Source organism: Heloderma suspectum, chromosome 11 (assembly GCF_057233095.1).
Source record: "Heloderma suspectum isolate Gila_16-S chromosome 11, 16-S_ref, whole genome shotgun sequence".
Taxonomy (NCBI): Eukaryota; Metazoa; Chordata; class Lepidosauria; order Squamata; family Helodermatidae; genus Heloderma; species Heloderma suspectum.
Genome location: NC_139468.1, coordinates 27,181,459 through 27,208,296, shown reverse-complemented (window position 1 = coordinate 27,208,296; position 26,838 = coordinate 27,181,459). Strand labels below are relative to the sequence as shown.

At 43.1% G+C, this 26,838-nt stretch overlaps 1 protein-coding gene across 2 annotated transcripts in view; it reads left to right on the top strand.

The window, feature by feature from the left end:
- The first annotated feature begins 295 nt into the window (after nt 1–295).
- The window catches only part of TICRR (TOPBP1 interacting checkpoint and replication regulator), a 30,456-nt gene continuing 3,913 nt past the window's right edge, over nt 296–26,838 (top strand). Inside the window, exons 1-20 of one of the 2 annotated variants that reach the window (XM_084817294.1) lie at nt 296–521; nt 1,816–1,977; nt 6,021–6,306; nt 7,763–8,004; nt 9,645–9,888; nt 11,217–11,355; nt 12,863–13,005; nt 13,396–13,602; nt 14,082–14,215; nt 16,995–17,095; nt 17,917–18,010; nt 18,160–18,239; nt 20,376–20,615; nt 21,533–21,629; nt 21,942–22,005; nt 22,877–23,023; nt 24,758–24,848; nt 24,986–25,047; nt 25,486–25,635; nt 26,510–26,655. In XM_084817294.1, coding sequence (XP_084673420.1) covers nt 1,921–1,977; nt 6,021–6,306; nt 7,763–8,004; nt 9,645–9,888; nt 11,217–11,355; nt 12,863–13,005; nt 13,396–13,602; nt 14,082–14,215; nt 16,995–17,095; nt 17,917–18,010; nt 18,160–18,239; nt 20,376–20,615; nt 21,533–21,629; nt 21,942–22,005; nt 22,877–23,023; nt 24,758–24,848; nt 24,986–25,047; nt 25,486–25,635; nt 26,510–26,655 — 2,724 coding nt within the window. In that variant the 5' untranslated portion in view covers nt 296–521; nt 1,816–1,920. Of the gene's footprint in view, nt 522–941; nt 1,978–6,020; nt 6,307–7,762; nt 8,005–9,644; nt 9,889–11,216; nt 11,356–12,862; nt 13,006–13,395; nt 13,603–14,081; nt 14,216–16,994; nt 17,096–17,916; nt 18,011–18,159; nt 18,240–20,375; nt 20,616–21,532; nt 21,630–21,941; nt 22,006–22,876; nt 23,024–24,757; nt 24,849–24,985; nt 25,048–25,485; nt 25,636–26,509; nt 26,656–26,838 lie in introns of those variants that run through there. The other variant, XM_084817293.1, reaches the window with a different exon arrangement.

Here is a 26,838-nt window from a genome sequence, read left to right as displayed (position 1 = left end):
CCATAGAGGCCCCACAGGCTAGAGCGACCATCGGCGCCATTCCGCTCCCGCGAGAGAACTAAGACCACGTGATTTTTTTTTTTTTTTTTAACCCGGACATTCGGTCTGTACGTCACTCCGCGTCTTTTTCTACCCCTTCGGTAGATAAGGGAAGAGGCGAATCCCCCCCCCCGCTTCCGCCTCAAAAGACGCTTGCGTCCGAAGCGGCAGCCAATCGGAAGAGGCCGAGCGCGGGAGTGGGCGGGGCCGGAATAGTAAGGCGCCCGCGAGATCGGGGCGGAGCCTAAGAAGCGACTCGGGCCAATGGAGAGGGAGGCAGCGGGGCACGCCGAAGCCAATGGGCGCGCGGGGAGTTGAGCGCGCCGACGGTTGGATTCAGGGCCCCTGTGGAGAGGGTAATGGCGGCGGCGGCGGCGGCGGCGGCGGCTTGAGGGAGAGCCGCAAGCGGCGTCCGGGTCGGCTGTCGGCCTGCGTTCAGCCTGAGGCTGTGGGGTGATTGCCCCGGGGGCTCAGGGAAACTGGTGGGTAGGAGAGGCCCCCTTTTGAGAATTAATAGCGACAGTTATTAAGAGCCTAATAACCTAATAATTAAAGTTATTAAGAGGCCCCTGTAGACAGGGGGAAAGGGGGGCAGTGAGCAGGGGGAAAGGGGGGCAGTGAGCAGGGGGAAAGGGGGCAGTGAGCAGGGGGAAAGGGGGCAGTGTGAGGGGGCAGTTACCTGGGGGGAAAGGGGGCCAGTGAGAGGGGGGAAAGGAGAGCAGCAAGTGGAGGGGAAGGGGGCAGCGAGCGGGGAGCAGTTACCTGGGGGAAAGGGGGCAGTACCAGTGGGAAAAGGGGGGCAGCGAGCAGGGGTGAAAGGGGGGCAGCGAGCAGGGGAGCAGTTGCTTTGGCAATAGTAGCAGCCTGTGTCCCCCATTTGCAAGAGGGGAGATTGGTAGGTAGGTAGATAAGAGGGATTTTATTTTAGCTGGAGTGGGGCCTTCCTTAGAGAGAGGTGTATTTTGGGGGTTGGGGCAGCACCCTGCTTGTGCATTCTGGAAGTATAAAAAATCCTGCTTGCCTTGCAGCCCCAGTCTTAAGCCTGTTTGTTTGGAAGTAAGTTCCCAGTTATTTCAAGGGGACTCCCCTCCCCCCTAATGATTATTTTAGGATTGGTTTTAGGATGCGACAGTAACGGACCTTAGCAGTGTTCTTCCTCAAGCCACCTGTGGGTTACAGTGTGCACTGTAGTGTGCCTGTGTGTGTCCCCTCCACCCGACACACACATCTGGGCACCCAGAGTATAAGCAGCTGGAATTACAAAACAGTTGCTGTAACGTCATGACCAGCTCCCACAATGTGGTTTTCCTGTTGGACACTGCCAGTTCCGTGCAGAAGATTCATCTTCATCTGGGTACCTTGAGGGTCTTGAACTACTTGGGCTGCAGGTTTGGCCTGGCTAAGGTCCGGTGGGGCTTCAAGTTCTTTGACTCCTTGGGTGTCCAGGGCAGAACTTCACGGGTGGGCAGTTTCCGTGAGCTCGGGTCCCGCAGCTGGCAAGAGTTTGATGAAGAGCTGGAGGCCAGATTTGGAAGCCAATGCTGCAGTCTGCACTTACCTGGGCTGGGGTCTCGAGCTGCCCTCACTCGTAATATACTGAAAGAAACTTTACTCGACTACCAGTGGGATCGTCCTGAAATTGCTTCTCCAGCCAAACCAGTACTGAGGAGCCAGAAAAGCAAGTTAAATGTGACCCTGGACAAGGCTCCGGCGAGCTCTATTCCCGAAGGCTTTGTGAATGCCATTTTTCTCTTCTCTCCCTGCCCTCATTCCCAGAGGGAGCTGCTGCAATATGTTTCTGGGAGTCATGGTCATTTGTCTGATGAACTGCCTCCTTTGCATGACCTGGCAGAAAAATTTGTCCCCAAAGGAATCCAGGAAATGATGGCTAACCAGAAAATCACTCTGTATTGGGTAGACACTGCTGAACAGTTCAAGGTAAGAATCTCAAACCATTAGTCTGCTCTCATGTGCATCATGTTAATCACACTTGCATTCCTCCCTCCCTCCAGTAAGCACATATCTTGGAGTTACTGTTTTATCCTCACAACAATTCTGTGAGGTAAGTTAAGCTGAGAGAAAAGGGAGGAGCAATAGTTGTCTTGTGAGATATATGACTCACTGATTATTTGAACCTAGATCTCCCTGTCCGATTCCAACCCTTTCCATCACACGCTGCTATACCCCTCTGGTTTCATGGTTACGGACATCAGGACTATTAGGGTGTGTCACTGTAGGTCTCTGTTACAGCATCCTGAGAATTATGATGTTTCCATAGTTACAGTGCATCCAGATTACCCATTCATTTCAATAGAGACACAACCCCGGGGCAGTCACAATGATGCATGCATGGAACTTCCCCTTCTGTGGTAGTGAAGAGAGAAGACTACACTTACAAAAACATGTTGAAACTCCTGTGCCTGCAACAGTTTTCTGAGCTGGGATATGGATTTAGGACAGGGACCTTGAGTGTACTCAGTAAACAGAATCTCTAAGTCTGGGTTTCTCAAATGTGGCCGTTGAAGGATATGATTGTGCTGTGATGGCACTTGTGGCCAAGATTCATGTTCTGAGTTCTTATCTGTGGCCACAAGTAAATACCAGTGTGACAATTGCTGTTCTAAGCCATGCAGAACCTGTACTCAGCCTGCATTGGTCCTCTAGATGTACCTGCAGGTCCGTGTAGCCCATGCAGCAGGGGAGGCATTTCAACTCACAAAGCTCCACCATACATAGTACCATCTCTTGTTACAGCTTCCCACAGTTCTGGTTTTATGTTAAATTATTACTCCGGTTTATACCCTGCCTTTCTGTGAAGCTAGCACCCGAGACGGCTCATGATAAAAACATACAAGACGAATCATCCAAGCAAACCTGGAAGCAGATCAAAAACAAGTCACAATAATGACACAGTTATGTAAAAGCCTGTCAGGGCATCACAGTCTTGACTGCCTGCTTAAAAGTGATAGGGCCAGATGCATCTGTCCTGGGGACATTCCTGGGGAATGTTCCACAACCTGGGTGCAACCATAGAAAAGGCCCTATCTCTTGTACACGCCTGCAGCACCTGTGGTCATCTGTTGTAGACCAGGATATTTGAAGGGCTGCCCTCTCCTGTACAAGCCTGCCTGTTTATTGAGATCATCTTGAGATGCCCTCTTGCATATCCCAGCAACTCGATACATCTATTTGGAACTAGAGTGGAGGCCTTTTCAGTGACATTGCTTTAACTTTGAAACTCCCTTCCAGGTGACGTTCATCTTGTCTCCTCATTAATAACCTTTTGGAAACGGGAGAACACCTTCTGTTTTAAGTTGCTATTTTAATTGGGCTTTATGTTTTGAATATTTAAACTGTTTTTGATTGCTGTTTTTGTGTCCTATGGTATGTTGTAAATTGGAAATGTGTTTTAAATTGTTAAATTACTGTTTTGCTGTAAGCAGCCTAGAATGCTTCAGAGATAAGATGGGGTATAAATGTTTTTAAATAAATAATGGAGGAGGTAGCTCCTGAGAAACCCTGATCCCAGGCTGTGTAGGGTTTGCTTTTAAAGGTTAAAACAAGCACCTTCGGTTGAGCTCGAAAACAAATTGGAAACCAGTGCAGTTGGTAAAGGATCAGTGTATATGACATTTTGCTCTAGATTGCACTGTAGTGGCTGCATACTGGATTATTTGAAGTTTCCAGATTGACTCCAAGGGCTGCCTTGCATAGAATGTGTTACACTAGTTCAACCAGGATATTGATGTGGGCATAAACGAGACCGGGTCTGGCTGCTCTGAGTAAGAACACAACTGCCATGCCAAATGAGATTGGTAAAGGCATTCCTGGCCACCACTGCTGTTTGAGTATCCAGGAGGAGTTCTGGATCCAGGAGAAACTCTTAAGCTGTGCACCTGCTACTCCAGGGAAAGTGTAACCCCATTCAGAACAGGTTGTACCACACAGATTGACAGATTCCCCTACCAACACTATCTCCAACCTAAGGCAGCATGCCAGGAGCACAGGAATGATGTGGACCTGTGTTTTCATGCAAAGAGATAATGGTAGGTTCATAGCACATTGCCTAATAGTCATCTCTACTCAGTCAGATGGTTGTGCCCATAGTTAACCCTACCAAAAGATTAGGTCAGTTTCTTTTTCAGAATGTCCTCACTTCTTGGCTGTCTTGCATAGAAAATAGCATACATGTTGATGTTTGTACTTAAAAGCCAAATGAGTCTGGAAATGTTGCCTTTTTCCTCTTTGTATGATGGAAATAGTACTTTCTATTTTTCAGACTTGTAAATAAGTCTACAAAAGTTACTAGTCCATAAACATTTCTCTTAGTCTGTCTGTACATAAATGTTAAGTCATTCATGTGGCAAAGAAAGCCAAGAAGAAAATTTGAGAACCAGTGTATTGTAAAGCTTCCCTCCCTGTTCGCCCAGCACTGATACCATACGCAACTGGTTGTTGTTGTTCAGTCATGTCCGACTCTTCGTGACCCCATGGACCATAGCACGCCAGGCCTTCCTGTCCTCCGCTCTCTCCCGGAGTGTGCTCAAGTTCATATTCATTGCATCGGTGATGCTATCTAGCCATCTCATCCTCTGCCGTCCCCTTCTCCTTTTGCCTTCAGTCTTTCCCAGCATCAGGGTCTTTTCCAGAGAGTTTTCTCTTCGCATTAGGTGTCCAAAATATTTGAGCTTCAGCTTCAGGATCTGTCCTTCCAATGAGCAGTCAGGGTTGATTTCCTTTAGGATTGACTGATTTGACCTCCTTGCAGTCCAGGGGACTCGTAAGAGTCTTCTCCAGCACCACAGTTCGAAAGCATCAATTCTTCGGTGCTCAGCCTTCCTTATAGTCCAGCTCTCACAGCCATACATTACTACTGGGAAAACCATAGCTTTGATTAGACGGACCTTTGTCGGCATGGTAATGTCTTTGCTTCTTACTATGCTGTCTAGGTTTGCCATAGCTTTCCTCCCAGGGAGCAAGCGTCTTTTATTTCATGGCTACAGTCACCATCTGCGGTGATCTTGGAGCCCAAGAAAGTAAAATCTGTCACTGCTTCCATTTCTTCCCCTTCTATATGCCAGGAAGTGATGGGGCCAGATGCCATGATCTTAGTTTTTTTAATGTTTCAAACCAGCTTTTGCACTCTCCTCTTTCACCCTCAACAAGAGGCTCTTTAGATCCTCTTTGCTTTCTGCCATTAGAGTGGTATCATCTGCATATCAGAGGTTGTTGATAATTCTCCCGGCAAACTTAATTCCGACCTCTGATTCATCCAACCCGGCATTTCTCATGATGTACTCTGCATATAAGTTAAATAAGCAGGGCGACAATATGCAGCCTTGTCGTACTCCTTTCCCAATTGTGAACCACTCGGTCGTTCCATGTCCGGTTCTGACTGCTGCTTCTTGGCCCTCGTACAGGTTTCTCAGGAGACGGGTGAGGTGGTCTGGCACTCCCTCCTCTTTCAGAATTTGCCACAGTTTGTTGTGATCCACACGATCAAAGGCTTTAGCGTAGTAAATGATGCAGAAATAGACGTTTTTCTGGAATTCTCTTGCTTTCTCCATGATCCAGTGAATGTTGGCGATTTGATCTCTAGTTCCTCTTACTCACCATACGCAACTGGTTACTTACTCACCATACGCAACTGGGCAGTTACTTTTTACAAGCCTGTTTTTAATATGTATGTTTTGGTTCTTTGCTAAAAACCACCGGAGTCAAATGCACAAGCACTATTTTTTAGCTAATCTTTATTAATTTTCCATTGTGTAATTTATGCACAATATTAAACAGTATTGAGAATTTTTTTCATGTATGCCAAGTTATATTGAATAACAAATAGAGTAATTGGAATTTCTCAGGCCATAATATTCACTTTTATTATAGAGATTCCCTCATGTTGTAGACACAACACTACTAACCTTTATTTTGATCAGCTTACTGGTATTACTCACCTGAGCCTTTCTTTTGTCTTGTTTCAGCTTCTTGAATCTCCAGATCATGTTGGCTACTGGATGTTGGTTGAACTGATGCACCTCTTGGGAGGCACCATTTTGCCATCTGAGATTTTAGTTCAGTGTTTAAATCACTACAGAACAGGGGCCACTCCTGCTTCTCCTATGGAGTCCAGGTCCTCTGAGCTACTATTCACACCATGGACTACAATCTTGCCTTTCGATTCAACTTTGAACTGCCTGCTTTCCTTGCCTTCTGCATTACAAGTGTCCTTCCCTCATCAGGAAGGGGTGTTATTCCTCCAGGCTGACGGTAATAAAAGTAATATGTAGTTACAGCCTGTAAGGAATTCTTCCCCCATCTGTATATCTAGTCTAGCTGCTGTGAAAAGGAGGTTTAATTTCTTGTACTTTCAAACTATTTATAAATTTCAAGGCTTACTGAAATTAAAATTTCAAAATAGCATTATTTACTGTATTTGTATCAGCTGTCCAATAACATGTGTTCTCTAGTCAGCTAAGAGAATTTAAAAAATGTGAAATTAAAATAGAATGTGTTGGATCCAGACCTGGTTATATTTAGAGTGGACCCATTGAAACTGATGGGACTTAAGTTAGTCATGAGTAGTGATGTGGCCAAATTTCGTAATTAGTCTGCTCGCTGGTCAAACCTCGCCCATTCATAATGCTTACCTTTTTAACTACCTGAACCAGTGGATTACACATTTGCTGTTAAGTTCGGAAATTTGAGCATGCACAGTCTGTGACTGGGTTTGGGTGACAGGCTGCGGCTCCCATGATGGGCTATGATGCCTGTGGGCGCCAGGCTGCGTATCTAACCCCCGTTCAGGGGTTGCCGTGTCATGTGAACCTGCAGAGTATGGGTTCTGTGAGGGTTAAACAACCCTCACATAACCCACGGTCTGTTTTGTCTTTTGTGCAACGTACCCAGAAATGTGTGGATTTCTGATTGCAAATTGTGTTAGGTTCTGGGAGGTGATGCTTAGGTAAATTGTTTTTTTTTAAAAAAAAACCTCAAAAACCTTAATGGCGAATTTCTCACCCATCCCTAGCAGGGCTCACTGCTGATGCCTGCCTCAGGTCCCCCTAGTTTTTTTTTTCCTGACCCTGTACTCCGAGCAGCACCAGGAGGCCGGATCTAGCAACTTTTTAAGTTTCCCACAATGCCCCAACTTAACATTTCTCTGAGGAATTGTGGGAAACTGAAAAGGTGGCTAGACCTAGCCTCCCAGCCCTGCTTGAAGTGCTGCCATGGTGACTGGGTAGGCCTTCCGGAGCCTACTGACAAAGGAGGGGGCCCACCAGTGGATGCTTTGCCCAGGCCCCTCAATCCTGGAGCCAGCCCTGCTTTCACAAGCCTAATAGAAAAAATGAAGTTGTGCTCTGAAACTTGGCTTCTTAACGTAGATGTGAGATAGTTAATCCGTTACCTAAATATGTAAGTTATTGCTTACAACATCTTTCTTATATGGGAGATAGCAAATATAAAAACCTTTGGGGAGATGGTAATGCTAGATTAACAAATGTTTACCTGGGACAGATAAGAAGCTATTCCTACATATGAGGGTGAGTTTATTTACTTCTGTGTTCCCCAGCCTGGTAAACAAAATACAAAGCTCTTGATCTTTCCATGGTCACTGAGTTCCCAGTTTCCTAATCCATCATTATTTTCTGGTTCAGTTACCTGTTTGTTCTTCGTTGTAAAAGCTTCTCTTAAACCTCAACATTGGTGTTTTTACCTTGAACAGGAGCAGAAAAAGCACAGAGCTGTGCTGTGATCTTGGAGCCTCTAACAGTGAGCCAGAGGTGCTTCAAAAGTCCACTCAATATTTCTCTTAAAGGCACTTTGACAGGCTGGAATGCAGTACATGCTGGGAGCTTCCGTTCAGAGAGCTGGGTACTGCGGACTACACCACCAGGGCTGTTGGGTCAAGATACTTCTTTGTTTCAGCAGTTTGCAAAATGCATCCTGGCCCAAGGATTACATGTGGTATGTGTCCCTTTTTGTCCTAAATAAGCTCTCTCATCCAGTTACAAAGAGCTAACAAGTTTTCAGTATCTGTTTTTATTTATAACCCACCCTTCTCAGGAGTTCAGTAGTACATAGGTTGGATTTCCAGGGGATCTCCCGCACTAGCCAGACTTGCCCCTTCCTTGGCTTCAGGCATGGAGCTAAATCATACAATTTAGCACCACTCTCTCATCCCCCTTACTGTTCAGCATTCTGTTCATCTCTCATAAGCACTCTTCTATGTTTTCTGGTCTGCAAATCCTGAGAAAATATGAGTTCTTCTCTGAGTTCTTTGGTAACAAGTAAAATGCTTTGGGCAACTTCATATTTCACTTTTCTATTAGGGCTAAGATGTCTAGTCAATTGGTTTGAACACTTTTTTGATGAACTAAATAGGTGCTAGATCAAGGGCAACATTTTTTTAAAAGTTAATTTTAAACTTACCAAAACTGTAGGTAGCAGGTGCCATCTTTGGATGGCTTTAAAAGAAGATTAGACAAATACATGGAGGATAAGTCTATCAATGGCTACTAGTCCTGATGACTATATGCCGCCTGCAGTATCAGAGGCAGTATGCCCGTGTACACCACTCGTTGGGGAACATGAGCAGGAGGGTGCTATTGCACTCATGTCCTACTTGAGGGTTTCCCACAGGCAGCTGGAATGCTGGACTAGATGGACCCTTGGTCTGATCCTGCATGGCTCTTCTTACGTTCATCTTAAAGGAGGCATTCCCATTCCCCCTTCTCTCTTGAGAGGGAATGTCTCTTCTATGATGTTGCCTGCTGGGACCTATGAAGATGTGTGTTTAGCCTTAAGGGTCCCTTTTGTGTTTAAACTATTGTTCCACTCATATGCAAATTTAACCTGTTAATCAAAATTCATATGATTACCTGCCTAAGTCAGGTGACAGCTCTGTTTTCTGCTAATCTGAAGAAATGCCTTTCAGAAAATGAAAGAACACATTGGCTGCAACGCCATGCAGACTTCCAATTAAGACCCATTGTACTCAGCGGGACTTACTTCTGAGTGAACAAGCAGAGGACTGGGTGGATAACAGAACTCAAAAAAAAACTAAAGGAATTATAACTGTCTGTCTTGGGCTCAATAATACTTGACTTGTCCTTCATATAGGAATGAATACCATCACTGGTATACTTTAGCAATAGTGAAGCTCTGGGGCTCAAAGCAACATCTGTGTTTTATGGAAGAGCACTGAAAGAGTCTGTTAATAGCATTCTCATATAACTACAGCAGATTTTGAACTGAGTAGCCTTTTACAGTTAATGAATATTTAGACTGCAATCCTATGCACATACTGGGAAGCGAGTCCAAATTATCTCAGTTGGGCTGGCTTTTGAGTGAACATGCACCGGATTGTCCTGATGTGTCTCTGAGCTCCTAAATTTTACAGTTAATGAATATTTAGACTGCAATCCTATGCACATACTGGGAAGCGAGTCCAAATTATCTCAGTTGGGCTGGCTTTTGAGTGAACATGCACCAGATTGTCCTGATGTGTCTCTGAGCTCCTAAATTTCCCTGAGCAAGTAGCGTTAACTTTCCTGAAGTAGGATTGGTCTCTGTATCTAATCCCCCACTCTTTTTCTTTTGGACAGGTTGTTGAAGTGTCTCCAACTGGAGCCTGTTCTCCCTGTACTGGGATTATCTCCCCCATCTCTGACTCTGCTGCAGTTCTTTCTCTTCTCTGTGCTAAGAGAGCCGCTGAAGTTGAGAGAGCCATCTTTCAAACAGCTGTGGAAGGGAACGTTTCCAAAGATGATGACTTCAGCGTCCCAGAAATTGTGAGCGGTGTGCTAAATCAAGTTGTTGGTGACTTGGAAGGTTATCTTACAAGTCCTGGTAAGTTTGCTTGTTTGTTTGTTTAGAACTGGGGTTTATAAACTTCTCCAGGGAACCCCTCTCATGTTGTTTCATCTGTTGATGAACTCTCATGTATGGCAAAGGGTTTGCAGATACTTATAGATAGGATGACCTTTACCAAAGCTTGATTTAAATCTGATGCTGTCAGCTGTGTTGGAAGGAGATAGAGGAATAGGACAAATTCTGAGTGTACCTGTGCTTGTGGTTCAAAATGGGTGGACGATTTTGTATGTATTGTCCTTTGTATAATGTACAAAGGAAGCAATATTTGGATCAGATTTTAGAGAGATATTTGGGGAGATATGGCCATGGAACTGTAATCTAAATGCAAAGAGTGCATGTTTTCTAGCTACAGTAATTGATGTTAGGGAAAAATCTTAAAGGAGAATGATGTGCCTTGTCAGGGAGATTCTCAACATGAGTGATTTGATATAATTTTGTATGGGTTTGTATAATTTTACTTACTTCAGCTACAGATCCAGAATTTGAAGTTTATTCTATATGATTTGAGGTTGAGTTGACTTTATGTAAACCTCTTATCTCTTTATTAATATCTAGTATCTTTTGTTAAATGTTTTGTGATGGTCTGATGACTATATATACAGATAAAAAAGTCTGAATCTTAGGGATAATGCCCAAGACTGCTGGGCTTCTCTGTTGCTGTGCTTGAATTGAGTGTGTGACCTACAGCATGGTCAGCACTCCCCTACAGCTGCGGGAGAAGATTGCTAATGAGGGGAGAGCCATCTTTCAAGATGGCTTGTCTGCCATTGCTGATCTTCTCATTAAAGGTAAAGGTAAAGGTGTCCCCAACCAGTCGTGTCCGACTCTAGGGTGCGGTGCTCATCCCCGTTTCTAAGCCGAAGAGCCAGCGCTGTCCGAAGACGCTTCCGTGGTCATGTGGCCGGCATGACTGGACACCGAGGTGCACGGAACGCTGTTACCTTTCCCGCTGAGGCGGTACCTATTTATCTACTTGCAATTTCTTGCTTTCGAACTGCTAGGTTGGCAGAAGCTGGGGAAACCCTTAATAAGTTTCCAAGGAATCTCAGGTTTCTCAACACAGCTTTAAAAACATTGGTGCCCTGCCTTTCAAACCTAATGCAGCTTTGAGAAGCAAAATGTGTCAAACGTTTGTGATGCCCAGATTTGAACCTTTGTTTTGCTCTAATCAATAATTTTGCTACAGGCACAGCCCTGCTGCCTTAAAAGGAAATATGTGTAAAATTGGAGGCAGCTTAACTGTGGGGAGGTCTAAAGCTGTTGATCATTATTCAGTATTTCTCTTTTTTGTTCTGTCTGTACAGGTCGAGTAGAAACTTTATTTCCAGAGTGGGCTCAGCAGGAGCTCTCCCGCACACACTCCTGGAGCCCTGCAGTGATTGAGAGCTGGTACCCATTTTCAAACCTCTGTGGAGCAAGTTCCCACTTGATGGAATCATTCAGGTAATATTTTTTTCTTGACCTTTAAAGGCAACTTGATTAAGGGAAGGGCAGAACTAGGATCCTGGATGCTCCATAATTAGCTGGTCCTGTTAAAATACAGTTGAATTAGATATGCCCAATTAGAATATTTTTTCTTCACACAGTCTTTCCAAGTTAAGGATAATATTACAAAACTCAAGCATCACCTAAAGTTTGGGTGAAGGATTATTTAACCCAAGGCTACTTAATGAGGCAACAGTACCAAAATGCATGGAATCATCATCCCGCCTTGACAATGATCTTGTTATAGATCATGTCCTTGGTTTTGAGATGAATGGCTAGTCTCCAGTGGCTCTGCAAAAGACACAGGCTTAGTAAACTTCTAACAGTTTGCAGCCCCTTTATTACATTCTGGCTAATTGGGTGAAGTCAGAGATATATGAGGGAGGGCTGTGCCTTTCCAGTTGACCACTGCTTCAGGCTGAAGGAGGATTCAGGCTGGGAACTGGTTCTGCCCTTCTCTTGGTCATGGCAATAGCACCTTGGGACCCCATAGTTGGGAAGAGAAAGCAGCTCACTTCTTGGCCGAAACTCTTCTAGGTTCCCCATTCTATATCCCCATAATCACCAGTTGATGATTAGAATGGAGCTGGAGGGAAATACCTGGGTAATGGTGCCCTGTTACTTTGTCAGGACTAGGGATGTACTAAAACCATTCCATCTGTTTCACAGATTGTCGGGCGCCTTTCGTTCCATAGTCTGCTGATAGACGGAATCAGATTATTTTTGTTTCTGCATTTGTGCAAATGCACATTTGCACATTTTTGCATGTGTGAAAATGCTCACATTCCTCAAATACACATTTTCATGCTTTAGCCTATGGGAGGAATGCACATTTTTGGCTGGGTTTTTAAAATTTTGCTTATTTTTCTACAATGGAATTTACACAAAATTCAGGAAAGTTGGAAAACCTGTCGACAAGTCTATGGAATCCTTCCGGGAGGGGAAGAGCTGGTCCGCTGCAGGATCCGCTGGCTGGATTCATGAAAATTCAAACTCATTTGTTTCTGTTGTGGATTTCTCCAACATCCCTAGTCAGTACTAACATGGGCTGCAGAGGGTGATGCAGTAGCATACGCTGGATCAGCAAGTGCCTTGTGACGGTAGCCCCAATTCTGCCAGAGAAGCTGAACTATGAATTGTAATGGACAAAAGCATACTGCCTTAATAATACAGATCCAATTTAAAGTGCATTTAAAAAATGCTTTCAGAGTTTTATATTCTGACATGAATGAAATGGCCTTTATATTTATATATGTTCTTCAGGCAAAGCTTTGGAGCCAAAGGCCTGGAGTGGCTCGCAAGACTTGCATGAGGTGCTGCTTCTAAGCTAAATAATTCTGGGAAGAGGAATTCCAACTAGTAGCCAGATATGCAGCTGGCCACAAGCTCTTGTCTACAGTGGAGAGGAGCAGCATTTTGCTTTTGTCAGTCAATCTTCTTTTGACAGGAATCTTTCTCTGTACAGATTACTGGAGGCAGGACTGGCTACTGAGGACGAGGAGGCCCCAAAACCTGAAATGGAACTGACACACTGCCTATCAGAATTTTATCAAAGGAAAGCCTCTGACCTCTCCACTACAACTCATCAGCGAGATCACAGAAAGCGGCGTATGCATACACTATGGATGTTCACCTTTCTAGTGTTCCAATGTTGGGTGGGGCCAAAAACAGAAGCGACAGGGCCAAAATACCAAATAAACCAGCATATTTTAGCTTAAAACTCTTACTGCCCTTGACTAAGCCTTAGGAGAGGCATTTCAACCTTTTTGAATGGGAAAAGGCACAAAAGCCAGAAAACCACCAAACAATTGGGGGAAGGGGGTGGGGCCTGGGAAAGGGGGCATGGGCATCTGGGGAAACTGGAAGGGGTTGGATTGGGACCCCAAGTGGGCCAGATTTGGCCCACAGGCCTGATGTTCAGTACCCCTGGTCTATTGGATGGTGGTCCTCTGTGATTCTGTCTAACTCCAGTAATGGTTATGTTTTTGATTTGGGCAGGTGGAGTTCCCCGGACCCCTGTTAGGCAGAAAATGAAGACCATGCCTCGTTCCCTCCAGATGCTGAATGTTGCAAGGCTGAATGTAAAGGCTCAAAAGTCCCAGCCAGATGGAGAGCTGCCAGTCAGCGAGAAGGCTTCCCAAAGGCTGTTATCAAGAAGATCGGATGATAAAGTGGAAGAAAAGGGGAAAATGAGAACCAAGATAGGTATGTGCAAGATGAGGTCATCAGCCCATCATGTATTTGGAGGGTGCAGGAGAAAGAGACTTCGTAGGAAAAGTAACGGGGATATCTAAAGATAAGGAGGGAGGTCAAGTTAAGTGTTTTAGAATATTCCAGGGTTAAGGGAGAATGGGCAATGTTGATTTAGGAAGTGGAAGACACTGTTCTAAATGAGGTAGTAGAACTGTGGGATTTCTTGCTGCTGCCAGCACCAGACATAAAGACAAGGGCTATCCATGAGCTGAGGTGTGTTTCTGGTGGTAACTGTGATACCTGTAACTTTGGAATTGTTTTTTACTGCTCTCACATTGGAATAGTTATCTACTTCTTCTTTTTAAAGCAAGAGCTATGTATTACAAAATAAGCCACTACTGTTTAGTACTATTCTTTGGGGTCAGGATTGCATGAAGTGTTTATGCCAAATTCTTGCTTTCTGTCAGTTACCTCTGTGTGTGTTTTTACAGGCTTCAGAACTGAAGAGGAGATGCTTTCCTACATAACTACAAACTACCAGAAGGCTGTGATCGATGGAGAAAATGTGTTTGCATGTGCCCAGGATATGGTGATGGCTGTTAATACATTTCAGAAATCCAATGAGGTAAGGTGGATAGGCAGACCTGGCTTTGCTACACAGAGCTTTTCTACTGGTATTTTAAGAAGAGTCAGGTTCTTAACGATGAGGCAACTTCATGTCTTTACCATTTAAAGCTGGGATCAGCCATTTCTGGCCTTCCAGATGTTTTGCCCTTCACCTTCCATCAGCCCTCAACATTGGCTATGCTGGTGAGGACTGATGAGAGTTGCGGCCCTCCAGATACTTTGGCCTACATGTAGCCCACCTCTAGTTTAATGAATGCTGATATGGAAGCTAAAGAAAAAATGCTGGTCAGTTGATACGTAAGTGCCTAAGGGTGCAATCCAATCTAATCCACCCTGGATATTCATAAGCTTCTGAACTTGGAGGCCGGTGAGTATCCAGTGCAGAGCGGGAGGCGTGATGCACCTCCGGCTCTGCATTTTAGCTAGACAGGCAATTTCACCCATTTAGCGGAGGCTTTGGGGAATAGGAGAGAAGGAGACCGAAGGTAGCTAATATCCTCATGTCCTCCTCGCGTCCCCCAGGAACGCCCCTTTCACCCTCTGTGAACTTGCATTTGCGAGCACGTAGCAGCAGCCAGCGTGAGGGGGCAAGGGAGGAGGCGGGGAGCGCAGCTTGGAGCCAGGAAACCGAAATATCCTGCTGTCTATGGGGCATAGGATTGCTCTACAAAGATCTCATCTGTGTGGTCACTGGTGGGCAAGGAGCAGCACCAGTAAGGTCTTCCTTCACTGGTGCTGCTCCTTCCACGTACCTGTGTGTGTAAAACATATTGATCTGTGTTGAATTTTTGTTGGGTACTTTTTTCTCAGTGAAATGTACCATTCTGGGTGATGGTCCTGAAGTTCTCTCAAAGAGCAGTGCTTCCACCGAGGAAGAAAATTGGCTTTTAGTTATGAAACAGTCATCCGTTCATCTCTCTGGGCAAAGGCTTGGGAAGGATTGTGCTGATGACTTTTTTTGCCCCTATTTGCATTTCTTTCCTGTCCCTTTCCCTGAAACCATCAAAATGGGGAACCCCTTCTTGCAGGGCCCACAAGGCTTCACAAAAAGCAAAGCCCAATTTCAGCTCAGTCCTAGAATATAATCCAGAGAAATAAACTGTGGGAATTGTAACTGAACCTCATGTATAGTAGCAATATTACTGGTGTGTGTTGTATCTCTAGTGGAAATCATTGTGTTTGTTAAGGGCCAGCTAGATTATACATACGTAATTGTGCTTAATGTAACACCTTGTTTTGTGCTAAAACGTCCCACAAAGCAAAATGGGTTTAAGAAGACTTATAACGTAGGATGGAGCTACTGTTAAATACTTTTCAATAAAATTAGGTAAAACAACAAATCTGTAATGCAAAGTGTAAAAAGGAGTTATAAGAATTTAATTATATAACAAGCCATATAAAATTGTACCAAAACAAAAAATCGACAGTTCAAAAGCATATTTAACATTCCTGGTTTGAACTTATCATATAGTCGGTTATACTAATCCACATCACCGTGTCCCAGACGTGTTTCAGTCCCAAGGGTCTTCATCAGCTGGATAAAAAATGTCACCATAACTATAACCCCGAAGCACTCAGTTTTGTGAAGTTAATTTTCAAAACCAGATCTGCAAAGAGAAAACAAAGACAAAGATAGCAGGTTACAGTCACCCTTTGCCACTTTCATTAAACTGGTTTAAGATAATACCTTTATTAATATTTGTTGGGCTAAAATTTGCCAGCAATGGCACGTGCATATTTTTGTTGATTTAAACACTGTCCAGTGCACCTCATAGTTAAAACTGTTGTAGTTCTTGGTTATACAAACACTTCCTTGGAGTGTGTAGGTAATACTATTTTTATTTATGATTATGATTAATATTAACAGAACCTACAACAAAATGTTGTAGTGTGAAGTTCAGCAAGCCATTCCAGAATATTCCATTCCTTCTTTCCCACCCCTTACTCAATAGTCTGTTGCCAATTAGCATGTTCGGTCCTCATTCAGCTGTGTTCGGGCTCCTCCACACACCCATATTTTAGGATTTTCCTACATTTTTTTTTTTGCAAACCCTGAGTTTCCCTTAAGTCTACTGATACTGCTCCTCTTGTTTTTCAGTGACCCTGTCTTGACTACAGTCCTGTCAACACGAAATGAACTTACAGTAACATTGATTGGACCTGTATGGGTCGCTGTCTGCAGCAGCCTTCCCCAAACTGGTACCCTTCAGATGTTTTGGACTTCAACTCCCATCAGCATGGTCAGTGGTCACAAATTTTGGGAGCCCAAAGCATCTGGAAGGCACCAGGTTGAGAAGGGCTGGTCTACAGGACGTGAATATGAAATACTTGTATCACATTTCTGAAAGGCACTTAGCACAACTGGCAGTAAAAAGATGTTAAGACTGCAAACTCATACACATTTGAGTAAGTCCCATTGAACTCAGTGGGGCTTACTTCTGAGTAGGCATGTATAAGATTGCACTGTAAATGGTAGAGGTAGAATTTAGTCCTCTCTGCCTGAGAGAGCGTGTTTCGCAGGGAACATTCTCAGTTTCTTTCTAATAAAATATTTGCTTAGTGTGTTCCAAAGAAAGATAGAAAAATCTCTTCCATCTTAATCCAGTTGCTCCTTAATATTTCATTGTCATTGGTCATTCTAAGAAATGTTTTCTTTTGCTCTTGCAATTGAACCATACAACTGCGTGAGCATTTCAGTGGTTACTTCTGGAGTTGCTGTGTGTCCTCACTCTGTGTGTGTGTGTGCGTGTGACATCCCTCTAATTTTGTGTCTACAGGCAGCCTGTATGGATACAATCCGAAGCAGCCTCCTGAAGACCAGCAAAGCTCTCCGGCAACAGTTTGGCCATGATCCTAATAAGGAACTCAAAGTCAAAGAGTACGAGGCGCATATGTTGTTTCCAAAATAGTTTGTTTTGTTTGTTGTGGAATACACTGCTGTAGTGCTAAGGTTGTTTTATGGAATTCGCTTGTGCAATAATGGAGGAATTTGCTAGTGAATCTTTTCCTACAAAATAGCTATTAACCATTCTTGTCTTATTTTTAAGGTGGATAGCTTTTTTTATGTAGTGATGCAGGCCAGCCTGAAATACCTAACATGTAAATAACTTTCTGAAAGATACTTTATTTTTCAGTATTTGTATACTGCTTTTCAACCTTAATGATTCACAATAATAGACTCTTAACAGGCAGATGATATTGCCCTCATCCAGAGTACTAGTTGTTGTCAGTGGTATCAGATAGCAGTATCATATGGCCTCTGGCTCTGCTCCCCAAAAAGGAAGGCTCTGGGGGAAAATTTATTTAATAAAATTATTTATAGACTACCTTTCATCACAAAAGATGACAAGGCGATTTACAAAATAAAGCTGCTACAATAAAATACAACATGTATCCAAAATTCAATAATAGAGTAGGCTGGTACTAAAAATCAATGTCCAGGAATGCCCACATGAAGAGATACATTTTTACCAACCAGTGGAACACTTGCACCATAGTTCCTGTCGGATTTCTAGGGAGAGGTAATTCTACAATATGGGGGACACCAAGGAGAAGGCTGCAAGATGTATCTCCGCTAAACAGGGTGGAAATGTTTTTCGGCGGCATCTTCCCAGGTGTTCCTGCTGCTCAGAGCAGATTATGTAAAATTAGCAACAGGGAATAACTTCTCTCCCACCCACCCTCTTTCTTTTTTAATAGGTGCCAGCTTCAAGTATATTTGCGCCTGGAAATGTGCTTGCAGTGCTCTTCTTTCCAAAACAACACAGATGAAATGGAACAGCTTGTGGAAGAGGTAGATAAATAAGTCTGGGCTCTGGGTTCCAGAAGTAGAAAACAGAATTCTAATAGAGAAGGTGACGTATCTCAGCTGCTCTTAACAGCAACTTGAGGTCTCTGTGTCACTGACCTTGAACTACTTTTCTCCACACAACTGTGTTGCAGATGACAGAGATGCTGCGGATTTTGTGCTTGACTAAAGACCCAGGATACCTCACCAGGTTTTTGGAAGAAGTTGTAGAAACGTAAGTGCTTTCATGTGTTGGCAAAATTTAATTTTTCATTTACAAAACAGTGAACATGGTGTGTGGGGGGGAAATAGTACAGATATTATTGTCCGGAGGGCTGGAGAGCAGCATGGTTATTAATGTGGAATTTGGTTGAATGTTGTGGGCTGCTAGGTTAAGAGCTGTTTGTCTGACTTGCTTGCTTTTTACATTTATGGTTGTTAAGCTTATTATAGCCTTTCTGAATTGGAATCAAAATAACATGGGCAGAAAGGTAAAAAAAATAGCTTTAAAACAATCTTTGATAAAATGGTAAAAACCAAGCAATATTACAAAAAAATCTGTCACTGTATTGAAATAAATAGCTGGGGATACTTCTTTTTTTCCTGAAGCTGGCCAATTTGGCTGCTTTTGTGCATTTTTTTAAAGTTACAAAATACAGCCCAGAGAGCACTTCCTTAGTAATATTACTTGCTAGAGCTGTGATGTTGCTTTATTGACTTGCCAAGATTCAGATTTGCAGCAGCTCACATCTTTTAGAATACTGAGCTTCACTATAAGCATTTCTACTCACAATTTTGAGGACATGGACTGCAATCTTGTGCACACTTATCTGACTAAACCTCATTAAATTCATTGGGACTTGCTTTTGACTAAACATGCATAGAATTGCACTGTTAATCCACAAAAGGCATGGATTTCAACTGCTAAATTGGAGACCTAGTTGTGGGAAGGCTTTCTGGCTGGGCTAAATCCCCAAATGAGGCAAGCATAACTCAGTTGGGTTTGTTGGAGGCTTGATAATTAGGGTGGTGTTTTACAGAGGTGATAATTTAGTGACCTGGTTTGCATACGATGACCAGCTACTGATTAAACAATGCATAGTTGGGACTGCACAGGAGCAAGCAAGCTGCCTCTTGCCTGCTCACTGCTTCCGTTTCATTTCCACTTTTGCAAACAACCCAGGAACTCCCTGTTCCTGGGTTGTTCATTGTGACATGCGAACCTAGAACTCTGGGTTGTTGAGGGGGAAACAACCCAGAGTTTTAACCCATGGGTTGTTATTGGATCAAAACTCTGGGTTGTTGCCCCCTCAACAACCAAGTTCTGGGTTCACACAACATGACCAATGACCCAGGAATGCTCCAGGGGTTGTTTACAAAAACAGAAATGGGTTGTTTACAACAGTGGAAATGAAACTGAAGCAGTGAGTGGGCAGGAAGCAGCATGAGTTGTCCTTTATGTGCGTACCAGGTAATTGAGTGAACGAGACTTCTGATAGTTTTTATGGCAGACTTCTACATTTTCCAGAATTCCCACAACCATCCTGATGGTTTACCAGCTTTGATTGGTATACCGGCTATGGCAGTTCCTGGATAGGGATAGTCTGGGCACAGTGATCAGGCCACATTGGTAACCTCAAGATTGGATTACTGCAATGCGCTGTATGTGGTGTTTCCTTGGAAATTAAGTCTGGAAACTGCAGCTAGATTAGAATTCGCTGGTTAGGTTACTGTAGGATCACAGCCAACTGCAAGCAGCTCTCTTTGCTCAGAGAACTGTGCTGGGTGACAAGAAGTTACTAGACCAAATTCAAGGTGATGTTGTTGACATATAAGGTCCTTAACTTGGGACCAGGTTACCTGAAGGAGTGCCTTCTCCTATATCAACCTGTCTGTACATTGAGATCTACCGTTCTGGGCCTCCTGGTTGTTTCAGTGCCTGCGCATGTATATGTGATGGCAACCAGGGGGAGGGCCTTTCCAGTTTCCCTGCCTCTGGAATTCTCTCCCCGCTGCAGTATGACAGGCTCCAGCCCTGATGGTGTTTTGGTGCCTGTTAAAAACCTATTTGCTTGACCAAACGTTTGCTGATTTTAATGTCTGGCTTACTTCCTGTTTCATTGTGGAGTTTATTTCCATTTTAATTGTTTTAATGAATTTTTTACACTGCCCTGGCATTTGTTAACGAAGAGCGGTATATACATATTTTAAATAAATAAAATTCCACTTAAAACATAGGCATACTTCGAGACTAACGTTTTGCAGGTTTAATGGTAAACCAGGGTACAGAATCTGATGGTAAAATCACACAAAATTTGAAATCCCTCGGTAATACTATGTGCAACGCATACTCTTGTTATGCTGTCTCTAGGTATATGGAATCTATGCCAAAGACCCTTGGAGACTTGTACTACAGTCTGGGGACACAGATTCCTCCAAAGCTGGCCTCTGCCCTTCCAGCAGACTTCTTCAGCGATGATTCCCTAGGTCAGGAGAGCCATACTTCATCCCTTCCTGCTTCCACAGCCTCTGTTCCAGTTTCCAGAACAGCTTCCTTAAACACTGATGCAGATCAGCTGGAAGAACTGCGCACTAGATCTGCCAAGAAAAGGTGGTTGTATTTCAGAGAAGGGAGTAAATAGTATTGAATTAAACTTATACCGGGGCATATGTGTATGGTTTTTACTCTTGAATCTTCTGTGTTTAGGTTTTCAGTAAATCAGTACAGAGCAGATGTATTTATTTTAACATTGCTATACCACCCTTCATCCTATTAATTTCAAGGCAATGTGCAACATGAAATCAATACAGTAAAATACAAAACACCAATAAAAAGATGGGTTTTGGAAAATTTCTCTCTCACTCACACAAGTACACACACCCTGTAGAAAATCAGTGGTTTTCAAACTACCTTTTAGAGAGTCCTGGGATTTCTTGAAAGCTTATCAGGAGTATCTCCAAGAGATCATCAATCATAATGGATAAGCTTTTCTGAAAGACAGCTTGCTTGCCACTACTGACCTCGTGTGTGTGTGTGTGTGTGTGTGTGTGTGTGTGTATTTTGTGTATGTCTGTAATACACATTTTTGTAATGTGTAATACACGTTGGTAGCGTGTATTTGAAGGGCCAGCAGACCTGGCCAGTGTCTTAAAATGTGTCCCAGAACTGGAATGCTAGTGCCTGGGCTTCCATTGCAGACAAGCTGATGTGGCAAGTGTAAAAAACATGGGATATCTTTGGGTTCTTTCCAGTTCCTTTGATTCCATATTATTATCTAACATCTACTTAGAAGCAATATTTTCTAGTTACTGTACAAAACATAGAGCTGATACAATTCAAACCCAGTGGGTTTACAGTTAGCGTTGGAACAGCTTGAGGGGAGCGTGTGAAAATATCAGTTCAGTGCATGTTAAAAAATAGCCAACTTTTTTTCAGAGTGGCCACTCAAAAGCCTGACTTTTTAAAATCATAGTTCAAATGTAATTGCTTCTTTGTGGTATGCTTAAAATGTTTTCTTGTGCTTCTAGAAAGAATACGTTAGCCAGACATCGAAGTGTGACAGAATCATCGCAGAACTTACGCCAAATAGAGATTCCTCAAGTACCCAGGAACCGTACTAGAACGGTAAATCTTTTTCTGGGGAGCAAATGGGTTGCAAGACCTTTTTGAAGAACTGAAATAGCCCATCATGCCAGAAAATGTGTGTAGCAGCTATAAAACCCTTGTGCTTGTTTGCTGCTCTGCTACATGTAGAACAGTCATTCTGAGATTGTGATGTTAAGCCCTTTAACCTGGAAGGAAGTTCTACTGATTCTATTTTCAGTGGAGTCTGGAACTCCTTTCCATATAAATGGCTTTGAGCATGAGTTTTCCAATTAAGGCCTATAAATAAGAATAATTTTGCAGTCTTTCTAATACCATATTCTAATAATTCAGGACAGCTCTCATGTGTGCCTTGATGTGAAATCAGCACAAGCTGCACAGAAAATGGCAGTGCAAGGTAGGCCCTCCTTTCTTTCACTAATTGGAGAACTAGATGGTGGCTGTTTAGAATTATGGGGATACAAGGTTCCAGGTGGTCCCAGAGTCAAACCAATCCTTTGAAGAGCCTCTTTTAAAATGCTTTTCTTTCTGTCTCTTCTGACATTAACTTAATGGACTGAAGGGGAAGCAGTAGAAATCAATCTTGGCATGTTTGAGGTGTGTCCATGCTTTAAAAAAAGGAGATTGTTGCCTTCCAGCTAAACACTGAAGGATAGAATGATCTAAGCACACATACACCCTCTCCTGGCCAACAGTCATTCATGGCATAAAAAAACCTTAATTCAGACCCAGGAGGTTGGGAATAACTGACTTTTACAGAACCTTCCTCTTTTAATCTGAGAAGACCATGAAATCTATCTCCAGTCCTTCCCTATGTCTGGTGGAAGTGCTCTGCCCAATATACCTATGAATTTAATCTGCAAACTTTATTTGGTGAGAGAGGGTGTGAATTGTGAAACTGAAATGTATGTAAAACATATTGCTGGAATACTGAGGAGGCAAAGGGAATTCATTTGTTAATAGTGACATTCCCATGGCATTCTGCAAAACATGTGGTTCAAATCAATAGTAGTAGGTGCATGCAAGTTCTGTGTGGTGCATATTCTAGATCTCTTAATTTCATATAATGCCAGCTCTCCGTATGTCCAGGATTTTTTAAAGGCTCAGTAGTTGAGTATAAATAAAATCTGACCTATATAAAAGTTCTGTTCTTATGAACAGAACTAATAGGATTTTAAGCTGTTTAGAAAGGGTTTATTTTCTCTGCCATGCTAGTTTTGTCTTCCTTATGTGAAGAAGTCCTCTCTCTGCTTTTCTGATGCTTTCAGAAGTGACAAAGGTGCGAAGGAACCTCTTCAATGAAGCAATGCTTTCTCCAAACAAAAAATCCCTAACAAAGATTCCGAGAAGCCAGTCAGTATCAGCTTTGGAAAGTCTAAAACACAAACACAGCCAATCTAATGAGGGCACTAGAGGTGAGAGATGAACTCTGTTGGAATACCTGTTTAAATGAGAGCTTTGCTGATTAGTACTGTTCTTCAATTCTGGATCATGTATTGATTGCCTTTTTCTTTAAAACAAGTATGTTCACTCCTTTCTAAGTGTTTCTTCCCCAGAGAACCTCCTCACCTAAAGCATCCATTCTGCAGCCTTACACTCTGAGATGACTGAATGACCATAAGCAGTTACTTCAGGCCTTGCAGTATAATGCAGTTAAGGGGTGGGGTGGGTCCAGAGAGGCAAAGTGCAAGATGCTGCTTTGACTGGAGATGGACATGAGCCTCTAACAAGACATGGGGGAATGTTATAACTTCTTGTCCAGTTGCATCCAGAGGAAGACCTTTACTAGATTTTGGGGTGTGATCTTGGCCCAAAAATCTTATGAGGGCCATGGGAGACATTTACAACTCGAAGTGTCTTAAGTATGGTGGTGGTGGTGATGGAAAGGGAAAAGTACAGAAGGCTAGGCAATGTGGCCGCAGTGGATATGAGCAACAGAGTGGAGCCTATCAGGATTCCTCCTACGACCTGGACCCCCTGAGCAACTCCTTAAGGATCTCTTGCCTCCTTAAGAGTCCCACCTTCTTTTACCTTCCCCTTTTCAATAACATGGTGCTTAGGCTGTAGGTGTGGGGTGGTTGACACAGGGTTTAACCACAACCATTTACTGGTAAAGTAAAGCAAGCAAATCGCAACCAAAGGAATTTACACAATAGAGCTGAGTGATATAAAAGGCATTAAGAGAAAATAGAAGTTGCAAAACACAAGTTCCTTTACCCTAGCTGTACTTCATCTTCTCCAGGCTGCTTCTTCCTGCTCTCTCTTCAGGCTCTGGTCTCCCCGACTCTGCTCTTACTGGTTCTCTTGCTCTCTATATACCCTCCTCCCTCAAAACTGAAGGCACTGTTTCAAACCTGAAGAAATGAAACTTAATTGGGGAAATGAAACTGAAACTTAACGGGGGAAGTGAAATTACTCCTCTCATGGATACCCCCCCCCCAAAAAAAACCCTCTAGGCCTAACCCTTTTCCTTGCCTCTGCAGGCCTCAAACCTTCACAGAGACTGAAGAGACTCCCTGCAGCCCCAGGGAAAAGAGGCATGGGGCTCATGGGCCGAGGGCAGGTGACATGCCCAGTCCCCTTCTTTTTGTTCTGGGATGGACATAGCAAAGAAGATGCTCCCTGTCAGGGCTTTCTGCCCTAGAACAAGCAAAGGATTGTTTTTTCTTAAAGTGATGTGACAGGAAAGTTTGATAGTCTGGCTGAATTTAGAGGTGACTTGTTATAACGTCAGTGAGAAGAGGCAGTTTGCAATGCAGATTTAATTCTGAAAGAGCACTTGCTTTCTAAACTTGGGCTAAGCGATGAATTGCTGAATATATTTCCACCCAGCTTGCTCAGTACAGGTCATTGTGCAGGCTTCCTGCCTTGTAAAGCTCTACCTTATATCCTTCATTTCTGCCGAAAAAGTACTCAAAGCATCTAACAATAAAATACAGATTGTTTTTAATCTTAAAACAAAACAAATAAAAACACAAAAATAAAAACACAATTACAAATACAACAATAAAAGAAATAAATGGCACCCAACCAATTATATACCCCTTTCAACAACTTAAATGACAAAGGCCTGCCTGAATTAAAACATCTTTGCCTGCCAGTGGAAGGACTACAGAGAGGGGGAAACCTTACTCTTTTATCTCTTTCAGGCAGTCACAAGCTACTGACCAAGAGGGTAGCAGAAACACCATTGCACAAGCAGATCTCCAGAAGGCTGTTGCATAAACAGATTAAAGGCCGGTGAGTGAAGGGACCAGATTTGTTCATCAGGCTGCTTACTGATGTTACTTTGATAGAAAATGGAACTCTTTTTTTAAGCTTTCTATACCAGATGCTTTGTTGCCATTCTGCTGAATCTAAAACACTCTCCTTCACAGGTGTTCAGATCCTGGATCTGAAGTTGGCATCGTGGAAGAATCTCCTGAAAAAAACATAACCTGTAGGTATTTGAAGTAACTCGAGTTCCCTTGCTGCATATTTGTTTGTCTAATGGATTTTTAAACCGCCTTTCAGAATAGATTATCCTTCCAAATAGATGTAATAGTCAATAAAACACCATAATTAGATCTTACAAAAACAAAAAAATATTAAAACATAAAATGACACAACATAGATGACTTCAAAATTTGAGAGATGTTGATGATTTGACTAACTGAAATTCTTTTGTCAATGGAATGGAAGGTGGCAAGAAATCTATCAATGTCATTATTATTACATCGGGTTTGGCCTACCATCAAATTATGATTGTGAAAGCAAAGATTTCTTCTGATAGTCTTTTCCAAGTTTTAAGTACTGTTTTGTTGGAGTTTAGTTCTAGTCTTCAGTCCTTTTATCAATGTCACAGACTGAACCCGCCCCCGTTCTTGCTTCCTAATAGGTGGCTTAAGAAGAAGCCCACGGATCAAGCAGCTGTTGCTGGATAGAACACTCTCTGGTTCTTTCCACTCTTTACATCCTAATAAGAGGAAATTACAGCAAGTGCATTCTGTATCTCTAGAAGCCCCAGGAGATCAAGAAGATTTAATAGGTATGAAAGTGGGGGAATGTTTGGTGTTTCAAGGATTACAAGACTGCCTGAAGTCTCTTTAGTCGGAGGCAAAGTAGATATTAAACTACATCTCCTGGATGGTCAAGCTCCCTTGTATATTTTTTTCTATCAACAAATGTTGTCTAGCCAAAAAGAAGCCATTTGGGTGAGGGTGTATTCTGGTCTGGAGATCTTGGTTCATTTCCCATGCCCTCCAAGATACCTGGCAAAGAGCCTCAGATGAGCTCAGTGATGTGTGGATTGGTATGGAAGAAGAGTGTCTCATTAGTACCTGTGTCCTAATTCTACCTAATTTTCTTCCTTCTAGAAGCCTAGGCATTTACTGTAGTGGTATTGTAGGCCAATGTTAGAGACCCTGGATCTCTGCTGAACAGCTTTAAAACAGCGGGGGGGGGGGGGGCAATTCAAAGACGAGAAGTGGCAGATATGGGGCAACTGTAATCTTATCCTGCATGCTTCTTTCCCCATGTGATTCCTTCCTCCCCCCCTCCTAAAATAGCCTAGAGTTCTGAACAGTTTGCTATAAACTGGGCGGGGGGCAGTATTAAGCCCCCCCCCCCCCCCCCGCTGCCACTTTTGCCAGGAATCACACACTCCCCTGACACTTGGTCACTGGTCAGTAGAGACCCATGTTTCCTGACCTGGGACTCTTGTAAACATATAGATCTGGTCAGTCACTTACTAGCTAGAACTGTTTTGTTCTCGGTTACTAGTTCAACCATACTAAAGTCTTTCCCCATATTCTAATTTGAGATACAAAATGCGGGTAGCCAGCACAGTGCCCTAACAGTTTGAGAGTACAGCAACTACTGCCTCTCTGTGCCAGTCTGAATTGCTACCTTTTTGTTTATAGGCTTGGCATCTCCTCCAGTTAAAAAAGCCATCCCGTCCCCCAAGAGCCTTCTCTTTGGAGCAGTTGTTGATGTGTTGAGTTTTGGGGAGATGGATTTGCCCAGAACAAGAAGAAAATCCCTCACCTCTAATGAGCCTGTTTATCAGGTAAAATTATCTTGATGTGTCTGTCTGTATCATATCTACTTGTGTCTGGTCTATCTGCCTTTTAAGCTCTCACTTATAGCATATAGCTTAAAATATGTGATGCCTTTAGTTGGTGATTTCATAACTACAAATGGCATTAAGCTGTTGGTACATAATTTATTCTGTTCTTCTATTCTTATCTGG